Genomic DNA, 13,421 nt, shown 5'->3' with positions numbered 1-13,421 from the left:
ACTTCAGTATCAGCAACAGGTTCATCAAGCTCCTCAGCCATAGTGAGATCTTCTGCAGGTTGTTCAGCCGCAGCTTCAGTGTCTGGAATTTCCTTTTCAGGGATCACCTCAGAATCAGTAGGTTCCTTCTCAGCTACTTCAGTATCAGTAACAGGTTCATCAAGCTCCTCAGCCTTAGTGAGATCTTCTGCAGGTTGTTCAGCCGCAGCTTCAGCGTCTGGAATTTCCTTTTCAGGGATCACCTCAGAATCAGTAGGTTCCTTCTCAGCTACTTCAGTATCAGTAACAGGTTCATCAAGCTCCTCAGCCTTAGTGAGATCTTCTGCAGGTTGTTCAGACGCAGCTTCAGTGTCTGGAATTTCCTTTTCAGGGATCACCTCAGAATCAGTAGGTTCCTTCTCAGCTACTTCAGTATCAGTAACAGGTTCATCAAGCTCCTCAGCCTTAGTGAGATCTTCTGCAGGTTGTTCAGACGCAGCTTCAGTGTCTGGAATTTCCTTTTCAGGGATCACCTCAGAATCAGTAGGTTCCTTCTCAGCTACTTCAGTATCAGTAACAGGTTCATCAAGCTCCTCAGCCTTAGTGAGATCTTCTGCAGGTTGTTCAGCCGCAGCTTCAGTGTCTGGAATTTCCTTTTCAGGGATCACCTCAGAATCAGTAGGTTCCTTCTCAGCTACTTCAGTATCAGTAACAGGTTCATCAAGCTCCTCAGCCTTAGTGAGATCTTCTGCAGGTTGTTCAGACGCAGCTTCAGTGTCTGGAATTTCCTTTTCAGGGATCACCTCAGAATCAGTAGGTTCCTTCTCAGCTACTTCAGTATCAGTAACAGGTTCATCAAGCTCCTCAGCCTTAGTGAGATCTTCTGCAGGTTGTTCAGACGCAGCTTCAGTGTCTGGAATTTCCTTTTCAGGGATCACCTCAGAATCAGTAGGTTCCTTCTCAGCTACTTCAGTATCAGCAACAGGTTCATCAAGCTCCTCAGCCTTAGTGAGATCTTCTGCAGGTTGTTCAGCCGCAGCTTCAGCGTCTGGAATTTCCTTTTCAGGGATCACCTCAGAATCAGTAGGTTCCTTCTCAGCTACTTCAGTATCAGCAACAGGTTCATCAAGCTCCTCAGCCTTAGTGAGATCTTCTGCAGGTTGTTCAGCCGCAGCTTCAGTGTCTGGAATTTCCTTTTCAGGGATCACCTCAGAATCAGTAGGTTCCTTCTCAGCTACTTCAGTATCAGTAACAGGTTCATCAAGCTCCTCAGCCTTAGTGAGATCTTCTGCAGGTTGTTCAGCCGCAGCTTCAGCGTCTGGAATTTCCTTTTCAGGGATCACCTCAGAATCAGTAGGTTCCTTCTCAGCTACTTCAGTATCAGTAACAGGTTCATCAAGCTCCTCAGCCTTAGTGAGATCTTCTGCAGGTTGTTCAGACGCAGCTTCAGTGTCTGGAATTTCCTTTTCAGGGATCACCTCAGAATCAGTAGGTTCCTTCTCAGCTACTTCAGTATCAGCAACAGGTTCATCAAGCTCCTCAGCCTTAGTGAGATCTTCTGCAGGTTGTTCAGCCGCAGCTTCAGCGTCTGGAATTTCCTTTTCAGGGATCACCTCAGAATCAGTAGGTTCCTTCTCAGCTACTTCAGTATCAGTAACAGGTTCATCAAGCTCCTCAGCCTTAGTGAGATCTTCTGCAGGTTGTTCAGACGCAGCTTCAGTGTCTGGAATTTCCTTTTCAGGGATCACCTCAGAATCAGTAGGTTCCTTCTCAGCTACTTCAGTATCAGTAACAGGTTCATCAAGCTCCTCAGCCTTAGTGAGATCTTCTGCAGGTTGTTCAGACGCAGCTTCAGTGTCTGGAATTTCCTTTTCAGGGATCACCTCAGAATCAGTAGGTTCCTTCTCAGCTACTTCAGTATCAGCAACAGGTTCATCAAGCTCCTCAGCCTTAGTGAGATCTTCTGCAGGTTGTTCAGCCGCAGCTTCAGCGTCTGGAATTTCCTTTTCAGGGATCACCTCAGAATCAGTAGGTTCCTTCTCAGCTACTTCAGTATCAGTAACAGGTTCATCAAGCTCCTCAGCCTTAGTGAGATCTTCTGCAGGTTGTTCAGACGCAGCTTCAGTGTCTGGAATTTCCTTTTCAGGGATCACCTCAGAATCAGTAGGTTCCTTCTCAGCTACTTCAGTATCAGCAACAGGTTCATCAAGCTCCTCAGCCTTAGTGAGATCTTCTGCAGGTTGTTCAGCCGCAGCTTCAGCGTCTGGAATTTCCTTTTCAGGGATCACCTCAGAATCAGTAGGTTCCTTCTCAGCTACTTCAGTATCAGTAACAGGTTCATCAAGCTCCTCAGCCTTAGTGAGATCTTCTGCAGGTTGTTCAGACGCAGCTTCAGCGTCTGGAATTTCCTTTTCAGGGATCACCTCAGAATCAGTAGGTTCCTTCTCAGCTACTTCAGTATCAGCAACAGGTTCATCAAGCTCCTCAGCCTTAGTGAGATCTTCTGCAGGTTGTTCAGCCGCAGCTTCAGCGTCTGGAATTTCCTTTTCAGGGATCACCTCAGAATCAGTAGGTTCCTTCTCAGCTACTTCAGTATCAGTAACAGGTTCATCAAGCTCCTCAGCCTTAGTGAGATCTTCTGCAGGTTGTTCAGCCGCAGCTTCAGTGTCTGGAATTTCCTTTTCAGGGATCACCTCAGAATCAGTAGGTTCCTTCTCAGCTACTTCAGTATCAGTAACAGGTTCATCAAGCTCCTCAGCCTTAGTGAGATCTTCTGCAGGTTGTTCAGCCGCAGCTTCAGTGTCTGGAATTTCCTTTTCAGGGATCACCTCAGAATCAGTAGGTTCCTTCTCAGCTACTTCAGTATCAGTAACAGGTTCATCAAGCTCCTCAGCCTTAGTGAGATCTTCTGCAGGTTGTTCAGCCGCAGCTTCAGTGTCTGGAATTTCCTTTTCAGGGATCACCTCAGAATCAGTAGGTTCCTTCTCAGCTACTTCAGTATCAGTAACAGGTTCATCAAGCTCCTCAGCCTTAGTGAGATCTTCTGCAGGTTGTTCAGCCGCAGCTTCAGTGTCTGGAATTTCCTTTTCAGGGATCACCTCAGAATCAGTAGGTTCCTTCTCAGCTACTTCAGTATCAGTAACAGGTTCATCAAGCTCCTCAGCCTTAGTGAGATCTTCTGCAGATTGTTCAGCCGCAGCTTCAGTGTCTGGAATTTCCTTTTCAGGGATCACCTCAGAATCAGTAGGTTCCTTCTCAGCTACTTCAGTATCAGTAACAGGTTCATCAAGCTCCCCGGCCTTAGTGAGATCTTCTGCAGGTTGGTCAACTATTGGTCCCTGAGGCGTGGCGTTTGTTTGATCAACTATATTTGCTGAGGATGTTATATTATTGTCCTCTGGATTGTCGTTGAGTGGTTGTTGATTTGTAGACTTTTCGTAGCTTTTTTCTGCTTCTGTGGTGTGTGATATTTCAGCATCGATGAGCAAACACTTTGTATGTTGTATTGTGTTCTTTTCCGGGGCAATATGGTGGAGAGAATATATGTATTCAACGTAGAGTTCCTTTCTGCATGTATATTCGTGCATGCATAGCGAGTGGATATCGTAACTGTGGATAATATCCCCACGTGAAGCTCTTTCCAACCTTGCCAGTATTCGCATCAAGAAGTATCTACGCTCATCACAGAGTGCTGCTCGCAAGATACTTTCGTCGCAAACAACCTCAATTAAGTCAACACCGTCGTAGAAACTGCTCTGTTGTAGGGCGGCGCGGGTAGCAAATTCTTCAGTTTCCAGCTCTTTCTCGTGGTAACTGTTACGCATCCTCCATAGCAAAAGCATGCGGTTCTGCCACTCTTCCTCTTTTATTCCAAGGTGGAAACCAATATCGAAGCACATCTCGTTTAAGAAACGCGGCACATCTTGATCCAGATACGCTTGGTGATGTGTGGTGTATTCCATGGGTTTAACGATATCGATAAATCGCTCATTCGCCTCGTTTAACTCTAATTCATGACGCTGTGTAAGTTCAGATAGAACCAGCTTTTCTAGCTCGGCCTTTATGAAAGTCCTCTTGCGCTTCACTGCAGCAAACTTTTGCCACTTCCTCAGCGTTATGATCGCCAACACATCCTTCTCAAACCACTCTTTTCTTCTTGTAAAATCGTTTTCAATAGCCTTCTGCCACTCTTTTTTGATTCGTATACGACCATGCGACTCACTGTGCAACAATATTGTTACTGCATCTACCATGGGGACAGCAGGGGGTTCAAAGTAGTTTAAAATCATTTTGAACATCATCTCTTCCTGACCCTCCAACTCTGAGCGACCGCGGGGTTCTGCTCTATTCTCGACTACACTAAGCTCAAGAGCAATACGTCTGTATGTGTAATAGGATTGTATCGCGACCGCATCACGGAGGTTGTGCCTGCACTCCTGAACGTCAATGCGCTGCCTGTCAAAAACCTCCTTCAGCTCTGCCTTCTCTCGCATTACGCGAAAGGCTTCGCGAAGGTGCTTCCGCATGCCTGACCTTCCTACATCACCATTCCGGTATTTCCTATAGAAAATTTTTATTCGGCTAGCGGCTCCTATATTTCGGAGTTCCTTTCTAAGTTTTGAACTCATTTCCCGGTGAGCACAATCAGTTATTTCGGGCCATGCACGACTCTCCAACCGCTCAAGGAGGTGGCGAGCTTCCTCCTCCCTTTCCTCCGTAATTGCAACGCAGCACAAATATACAATTTCAGAATGTTGCTCTACCAGAAGCGACCCATAGTTTTCAAGAAACTCAACCGATTCGTCACAGAAAAAACAGAGTGCAGTGTTCAAAAAAGTGTGAGCAGTTAATGCCCGAGGATTTGGGTCCAAAGCTTCAATCTCCAGTTTTTCACGTTTGAATTCATAATGAAGTCTAGTAAGGCGTGCGTACATGTACATCTCCTCCTCTTTCCGCGACTCAAGCAGAACCAACGCCTGCGCGAACAGCTCTTCTTCCTTTTGTGCTTGGATTTCTTTCATCATTATGCGAACCAAATCGCGGTCGTCTAGCTCCATGCAGAGGATTGAAAAAAAAAAATTGTTTTCATCCTTTTCGATGGCGGCACGTCCTTCCACCTCACGCCCCAGAACGTACGTCTTTGTCCGGATGATGTTACTGAGGCGGTTGAAAAAATTGCACATCCTTCCGCGAACGAATTCCTCTTCAACATCAATTTCACGGCGGGCGTCTAACTCAGCGGAGAAACAGTTTGTTACAAGTGGAACTATCACGCTGTCGTATAGATCCTGTCGCTCGGCACGCCGCAGCACGCCCCGATTCCATTCCTCCTCAGTATACACGATCGTTCGGCTGTTGTACTCTACATCAAACAATTTATTACGTTCATTAGCATGAAGTGTGCGTACTTCCTCTTCGACGGCGGCGAACTCCGAGGCAAGATAATTCTTGTACTCGCAAAGTGACTTTTTGCCGCGATCAATCTTTGCGATATCGCGCTTCTTTTGTATAATGCGACCGATTTCAGAATGGGTGATACGCCACCCGAGTCGACCGGCGCGAAAGCTACGTACTGCCCTCTGGATCGTTAGAATCTGCTTCTCGTGCTCAATCCATTCTCGATTTAGTTTCGCCAGCGCCTGAATCTGCTCAGGCACAAGCATCACAACATTCTGCTCCCATTCCTTGCAAATACCCTGCCGCAATATAATTTCCAGGCCCTGGACGAGAAGCTTTCGGACCCCAATATCTTCTTGAAGAATATGGGCCCGCAGATTCATTTCCTCATTGCCTAATGCCTTTACCTTTGTGCGCATGAAGTATTCGTTGTGCAGCTGCAACAAATCCCCACGCCGCGTGCCTTCTTCAGCTCCGAGCATATTACGGAATTCTTCCTCCTGCGCCGCCAACTCCTCGTGCGGCATTGCCATCTGCTTTCGAGGCCTCAGCACCTCCATTTCAATCCTGAGTTGCTCCTTTTGCCGGCGCTCCTCACTCTGAGCTTTCCAATAAATAAGCCGCTCCAAGTGCAGGCGTTTGTGCTTCCACGTCAGCAGTAGAGAGGACTGCTCCTCAAAATGCTCCATGATGCGTTTGTACTCCTCCTCCTCACGCTCCTCAATCATTTTACGGCTCTCCGAGTCTTTCTCCAGAAGACCCATATAAGCTGCAATACCCAAGGTATTGCATACGTTACTGAGTGGTTGCACACGAACCACTGGTGGGTTATTGTGACTGGAAACTTTACCTATCAATCGCCTGTAGCGCTCAGCTGATCGCTGCTGCTGCGGCGACCTCCGGAGTGGGGGATGGGGGCATTCTTGAGACTGGCCTTCACCGTCGTCTGCAAGATGTTTCATCTTTAGATACTCCTGAAGGATTTTCTGGGCATCAGGTTCCATCTTGAATTCATTCATGGGAAACGGAGAACTTGACGATCGAGCACGATACAACGCCTCGTTCTCTTGTAGTCTCTTCTGCTTTTCCCTCTTAGCTGAAAGTGCCAACTTGTATTCACGCAGTTGAACGCTCGCATCAGATTCATGTTGCAACCAATAGCGCTCCTTCTCCTCCTCAAAGGCGATGGTGCCACGCTGCTCTCGTTCAACAAGCTCCAAGTCGCGTATCTCATCCCGGAGCACAAATGTAACATAACGGACAATCATCATCTGCTTCAAAACCTGCCGCTCCCAAACTTCATTCACAATGATGTGCTGCCGTCCATTTTCCTCCAGTGCTTCCAGTGAGGGGCTGCATATATCTTCCTCCTCCTTCTTCACAATTTTTCGATCCTTCACAGTGTACTGAAGGTTCCGCGAGAAACGACCGGGAGAGGAAGAGGAGGGCGGCGGGCGGCATGGTACCGGAACATCAGGTAGTCGTGATACCGGCACCTGATATGCTGGTTCAAGGAATTGCCTTCGAACACCCTCAAGCATTTTTTTATAACCATCGTGAGAGCTCGCAGTGTTGCAAACACGACGCACCGTCCGCCATTGGTTTTGACCGGAAATCCCTCTCGTAGGGATGTTTAAACTCTCCCTGGTAAGGTTAGGAAGATAACCGTCCATCCCTGCGCTGCACCTGGGTCGTCAACAGTGCCGACAAACACAATAAAAAACTAGAAAAAGAAAGCTGTGTCAGTAACTCGTAGAGGCAGCACAACTGGCAAAGAAATAAACAAGTCCCGCCACTTCGAGGTGTCTTTTCTTGTTTTCTTCTTCCTTTATTTTTCCTTTTTGTTCCTTCGCTACTTCCACCTGACCTTCAAATGGGGGAAATCCGGCGTCAATAGGGAAATCGTTGAATAGGAAGGAGTAAGTGAATTTGGTGAATGCTGCAAAAGAAAAAAAGAACAGAAAAGCAAACATTGCCAGTAGATCGTACGGTTGTTGAGCACAGCAGTGCTGAAGAGGTTGTTTCCTCCACTCAAGAGAAGGTATGCAAAAGCGCTGGCCAGCACCCTCGAGTTAGAGCGTACAACACCACCCCTCAAGGAGGTTACGAAATGAAACAACGAAAATGCTACCAATAGCACTACCATTTCGGCGATGATGGCCAACGCTGGTCCCTCGGTTCCTTTATCTCCGATCGGGCATTCGGGGGCTGGATGCGGGAGTACCAACGAGGTGTCTCATGCATAACAGCACGCCGCAATTCCCTCGCCGCATCCTCTTCTGACAATCCCATTGCTGCGGCTTTAGCGGGTAAAACGCGCTGCCGGAACCATTCCCACTCCGATGCCGCGTGCTGCTGATGGTGGGGTTCCCCGATTTCCTCCCACCATTTCATAGTCTCCACCCACCGCAGACGGTTTTGATGAAGTTCACTTTCCTTATGTGCCTCGTAGTCTTGCTTAAACCTGAACCGCACGTGGCATAGCGCGCAACTGGGTTGTTCGCCAAACTGCCACACATCCTTTCCGTTATGCGGAATCCGCTTGCTTCTCCTGTCAATCCATTTTGACTTCTTCCTGATGCGAATAAGGCGGCCAGCTGCCGATGCCGTGCTACTGTTAATTGTCGTGACCGCTAGCAGACAGCGGGTGAATAACATGATCCCTCCGCCGGGTATTGGAGTTCCCTAATTTGAAGGCCGCGATGTGATGCGATTCACTTCCGGGGCGCAAAATGAGTTGTTGTTGTTGTTGTTTTTTAAGAGTACTGCCCAAGAAAAAAGGGGGGAGGACCTGTGCTACCCTTTTTGCCTACGCGGCCGACTCTGCACTACTGTGGAGAAGGATTAAAGGTGTCCCACAACAACAACAAAAAAAATTCTCGTGGACAAGACGCCAAAGCAGGTGGATGAAGAGTGTGGAGAAATGAAAAAGGATAAGGAAAAGATACCGAAACAGGAGCGGGGAGGACAGAAAACACACAAAACGAAATCCACCATTGGTTGTCGCACTAAAGCCGTACGGATGTGCAAGCCACACAGATCACTCACTTCGCTTGGCCGTAATCACTGGTGGTAAAGTGGATCGCCTGTCAGAAATGCGAGTTGGCACCCTATAAAAACACTCATATTGAATGGTTGCGTGTGCACGGATTTCCACGCACACGTGAAAATACCAACGTGCGTTCGGAAATAATAAAGACAAAAAACCTCACCGGTTGGGAAGGAAAAATGAAAACCACCTGGAGCAAGGGGTTTCAGAATTTTCCGCACAACCACACTCATGAAACTTAAAATTCGCTTCTCCTTCTTCAACGCATTTAACTTCTACACACCCACGATAGTCCGATGCTCAGCGTTCCCTGTGGATGTAACACCTCCGTCTTGCGTATTACCGCCTGTGGTGATGCAAGTAATGGCCTTAATGGAACCTCCGCAACGCCCAAATTCGACCGCACATCTCGCGCCTGCGCGTCAAACACAACAAATACCACCGAGCTCTCAGACACAAATGAAATCAACTCACTGTCCACTACCACACGATGGTCGATAGGTTCCTCGTCAAACACAGGATCGGATGTTAAGGCTTTTGTGGACGTGTGAACAACTGTATCACGGATACAACTAATCCCACCGTGTGTCGTAGATGGCATTGCCGCGGTGTAGAAAACATACGGTTGCGGTGTGGGTGAATTCTGCAGGCCATCAGCACGGAAAACTTGTACACGGAGTGCAACGACACTGCGCATGGCCACCAGTGCTGCACGCACTGCATCTGAGTTGAGACAAAAGTCGCCATCCTTTCCAACGCCTGAGAGTGGACGATCCAGCAGAATAGGTAACAACAGGTTGAGAGCACACATCTCAACGGCGACAACCCCAACTTCCTCCCCGCTGCCGCTTACCAGCTTAACGCGTTCCAGAACGGCTGATTCTCGTGCCTGCAGAAGCGCAACACCCGGAAGTTCCCCCATAGCGACAATGTTTGTTCCCGTGCCACATACCTGGTGAAGTTGAAACACGAACGTTGTTGCACGTATCTCCGCAACAGTAGCTTCATCACGGTCAAGACGATCGTAGCAGAAGCGTATGTCAAGAGGGCTATCAAGTGAGTAGAACATGGGCGACATCATCGTATCGTACGACCGTAGACCATCGAGCGAGAAGAACAGAGTGACAGCCGCACCGGCGACTTGGGAAGCACCCAAAGCACGCAGCATTGCATCGTTACACTCCAAATCATGTATGCAAAAGTTGATAATACCGTCGCTTGATCCCTTTCCTCCATTTGTGGTGCCACGCGTCTTCGCCGCATTGTATGACTCCAGTTGCTGTTTGGCAAACGCAGTTTGAACATGCGTGAGCCGCCGCCGCATCTCTATGTTCTCTTCTAACAGTGCGTCGCGCTCATGCGACAGCTGCTGCATTAGGTGACGATTTCGTTCAAGTTGTTCGTTCATTTGGGTACAGCGGGATTCGGCCAGTTCCATGTCGAGGGCGGCGCTTGCAAGTGCTTCACGCAACTGTTGTGCCTCCCATCCCTCATCCCACCGAAGTGCATCCCACATTTCAAGCGCCTCCCCCGCCGCGCCATCTGACGCATTGACCGGAACCTCATCACTAAACCCATTTGTCACACCTCCGGTCCCACCGTTACGGTCAATACCAGAGTCACCTCGCATGGCCACTACCGCCAGGGCACGTCTAACCTTTTCATCACCGAACTCTTTCACAGTATACCCCGCCACGGAGGCCATTGCTGATAACTTTTGTCGTTCCTCCTCCGATTTCTCCAACTCCGCTTGGAACATAGTGGCGTTTTCGCGAGTGAGTTCTAACTGACGACGCAGCTCCCCCAACTCACGTTGCGCCTCGAGGAGCTGTCGTTCCTTTTCACGCCGTTGTGCCTCAGCAGAGTCCCGCATTCCCTGAACATCTGCCAGGCGGGAGGAGAATTCACGTCGAACAGCCTCTTCAGTTTCTCTATTGCAACTCTGCAGGGTACTTGCTGTGCGCAAAAGTTCCTGCTCGGTACGAATAAGTTCCTCGCTTTTGTGCTTCACGGTCCGCTCTAACTCCTCGACACGTGCACAGCGTACTTGCAACAAATTTCGCTCACCTTCCAGTTCCAGTAGCTGCCGCTTCGTTTCTGTATGCATCGCGTGAAACTTCTGGAGTTCATCCAAAAGGCGACTGCATTCGTTCTTAAGAGTCTCCACCTGCTGCTGCGACCCTTGCATACGACTAGTCAAAATAGTGATTTGCCTTGACTTATCCTGCAAATCTGCCTGAACTTGAACAAGCTGTGTGGGATCAACGGTGCCCGCCCCGTACCGTTTTTCGCTGTCCATCTCCTCTTGTAACAGGCGAAGCTTAAGTGCAAGTTCATCCCGTTCCCGTGTGAGAATTTCAACAGAACGACGAAATTCGGCTTCCAGCTGCTGTTTTCTACTCTCGGCCGCTTGGGCACGCCCGTTAAGCATACCACAAGTGTGCCTCTCCACAGCAAGTTGCTGCTGTTGAGTGAATTGCACATCTTCCAGTTGGGTGCGAGTCCGTGTTAACTCGTCACGAAGTACACTAACCTCAGCAGCGCGTTGGTCTCGCTCCACCACAGCGCTAGCAAGATCCTGTCTAAGTTTTTCTATTACAGTGACCATAGCCGGAGATGGTGGCGAGGGACCAGCTGTTGTACCCCCCACAGTTGCGGCGGTATTAGCACGTAACGCTACGATTTCTAATTGGGCGCGATGAAGTGCTTCACGGCACTGTTGCAACTCTGCAGGGTCCACCGCCTCTCCCAATGATAGAGCAGCCCCCTCACCGGTTCCCGCATGCGGCTGAAGAGAAAATGATCTTTTACCCGGTGTTGATTGCCGGGTAGCATAAGCACCGCCAACGCTTGTGGCGGTCCGCATTGACGAGAGGGGCGGTGATGTTGCAGCGGATGAAGCAACCTCGTTAAGATGTTTTAACATGTCAGGTGAAACACGCTTCAGGTCATTAGTTACCTTATTAAACTTTACTTGCAATATCTTCAACTTATCGCGCAATCCCAGAACCTCTTGTTTGAGTTGCTGGTTTTCATGCAGCGCCCGCTGTAGTTTTTCCTCCTTTGCCATTTCGGCACGTTGTGCCTCTGTTGCCCGACCCATTACAGTGGTTCACAACCTCTCTCGACACCTCTCTACCTTCAACCTCTTCCAAGTTTTTGTGCTGAGGTTTTCTATTCTATTCAATTGGAGACGCGACACGTAGCCACCGGCCTCCCTCTCGTTTTGTGGACACGGCTGCTTATTCAGCACTGCTCTATGGAAACAACTTCCACAACTTGTGGGAAAATCAACCAGTTTTCCACTATCCCTCAGCACACGTGATAGGCTCTCCCCTCAGTGGAGAAGAAATTTCTCCACCCTACAGCCTTTACCGCCTGTTCCTCGAAACAGTAAAGTCCGGGAACGTGCTCCAATAAACAAACAAGAAAGTGAAAATAGAACAAAATACAGACAAAAATATCAAGGTTAATATTAAGATTAAGGGAAACCAAGGGATAAGATTTTAATAACAACCGGCTCTTCTGAAGCGCATGGATAACGCAACGCATGTTCAACAAAAAAAAAAGAGGGTGAAAAAAAAAAAAGAGGAGAGAAGATGAAACCAGATCAATGAAACTGCACCGCAGAAAAATCTAACAATAGTGCACATGATCAGCCCTTGTCATTTTGAATCATTCTCTCCCACACCAACTAACGTACGCGAGCGTAGGGGTCGATACCTGCAGCCCACGATGTGTTTTGCTGCCGTTTGCGTGTGCGTTCCCGTTCGTGCTCCTGCTGCTCACGAGCGATGCGCTCCTCATGTTTTCTCGCCTCTTCGCGGAACAGTGCCGCATTCGCCCGTTCTTCCGCTGTACCATGCAATCTTCCGCTTCCGTCGGGCAGCTCAGCGTAGGTAACAGATATAGGACGATCCCGATATATCTTCTGATGCATTTCTTCAATGACACGGTCGCTAGAGGCAAAATCATCGTAAGAGAGAATGACAACACCTCGGAAGTTTCCGTCAAAGTCGCGTACCATCCGTGGGGGGACGGCGAAATTCCCGAACTGCGCGAAGAATGAAGTCAGTTCGTACTCAGTTACGCTAAGATCAACGCCACGGACAACAACTTTTGCGCCAATCTCGTGCAGTTCGTGAACAACATGCCGGTTACTCGAACGCGAACCGATTTCCTTCTGGTGCACATCCGTACTTGCGTGGGAAACGCGCAGTTCCTTTCCAAACAATTTTGTGCGACTGCGATGTAGAGCCTCAAAGCAATATTTGGCATCCTCTGCGTTGTAGAAATCCGCAAAACAAAATGTCATCTGCTGCGTACCACCGAGATTACTTGACGTTGGCCAAACAATGTTGGCAACAGGCCCAAACTGCGTGCAAAGTTCATGTATGATATCTTCATTGCACTGATCAGAGAGATCACTAAAAAAGACACGACGGAGGTCTTCCCGCTTGAACGTGGTCATGGTTTACTAATTAACCTCAGCAGCAACTAGAGTGCCCAACTCCAACAAAAAAAAACGGATAATTAATTTATAACGTCAAAGTAGAATGCAAAAAAAAAAAGGTTAACTTATTTGAAATAGATTAATTACACCAACAGTGTCAACAGAGCACACTGTTGTCTCCGCTGCCTAAGCTTCACTTCTGCTAATAGGAGAGAGGCGGCAGAGTGCTGTAAATGGGTTACAACCTTTGAAAGAAAAATAGAAAGATCCACAGAAGAAAAAAAAATGAGAAAAAAGTTGGGCTCAACACAAGGAAACAGTCGAACCAACTCAAAAACAGAGAATTTAGTAAATATCATTTCTTTATTCAAAGGGGGAAAAAAGAACGAGCGAATGGACGAGACCGACCATTGACGTGCCTCTCGCAACGCCCTAACGTATAACAACGAATACAAAAAGCAAGCATCCACCACTTGTGAACCCCCACAAATCCAAAGGTGATGTGCCCTTCTCGAGCTCGATGTTATTATCGTTGCCACTACC

At 48.3% G+C, this 13,421-nt stretch overlaps 3 protein-coding genes across 3 annotated transcripts; all 3 read right to left on the bottom strand.

The window, feature by feature from the left end:
* Window positions 1–7,515: 7,515 nt before the first annotated feature.
* On the bottom strand, window positions 7,516–8,034 carry TbgDal_III6000 (hypothetical protein, conserved; the record flags this gene model as incomplete). Its single annotated transcript, XM_011774246.1, has 1 exon — window positions 7,516–8,034. One exon carries the CDS (start codon window positions 8,032–8,034, stop codon window positions 7,516–7,518), a length of 519 nt encoding a protein of 172 aa, XP_011772548.1.
* Window positions 8,035–8,693: 659 nt separating this feature from the next.
* On the bottom strand, window positions 8,694–11,528 carry TbgDal_III5990 (hypothetical protein, conserved; the record flags this gene model as incomplete). Its single annotated transcript, XM_011774245.1, has 1 exon — window positions 8,694–11,528. The coding sequence occupies one exon, from the start codon at window positions 11,526–11,528 to the stop codon at window positions 8,694–8,696; it is 2,835 nt and encodes a 944-aa protein (XP_011772547.1).
* A 591-nt stretch (window positions 11,529–12,119) lies between these two features.
* TbgDal_III5980 (RNA-binding protein, putative) lies at window positions 12,120–12,896 on the bottom strand (the record flags this gene model as incomplete). The annotated part of the gene is made up of 1 exon (XM_011774244.1): window positions 12,120–12,896. The coding sequence occupies one exon, from the start codon at window positions 12,894–12,896 to the stop codon at window positions 12,120–12,122; it is 777 nt and encodes a 258-aa protein (XP_011772546.1).
* Between the last annotated feature and the right edge of the window lie 525 nt (window positions 12,897–13,421).

The sequence above is a fragment of the Trypanosoma brucei genome, chromosome 3, assembly GCF_000210295.1.
Source record: "Trypanosoma brucei gambiense DAL972 chromosome 3, complete sequence".
Taxonomy (NCBI): Eukaryota; Euglenozoa; class Kinetoplastea; order Trypanosomatida; family Trypanosomatidae; genus Trypanosoma; species Trypanosoma brucei.
Note: the sequence above shows the minus strand (reverse complement) of the source record. Positions and strands in the feature narration are given on the sequence as shown.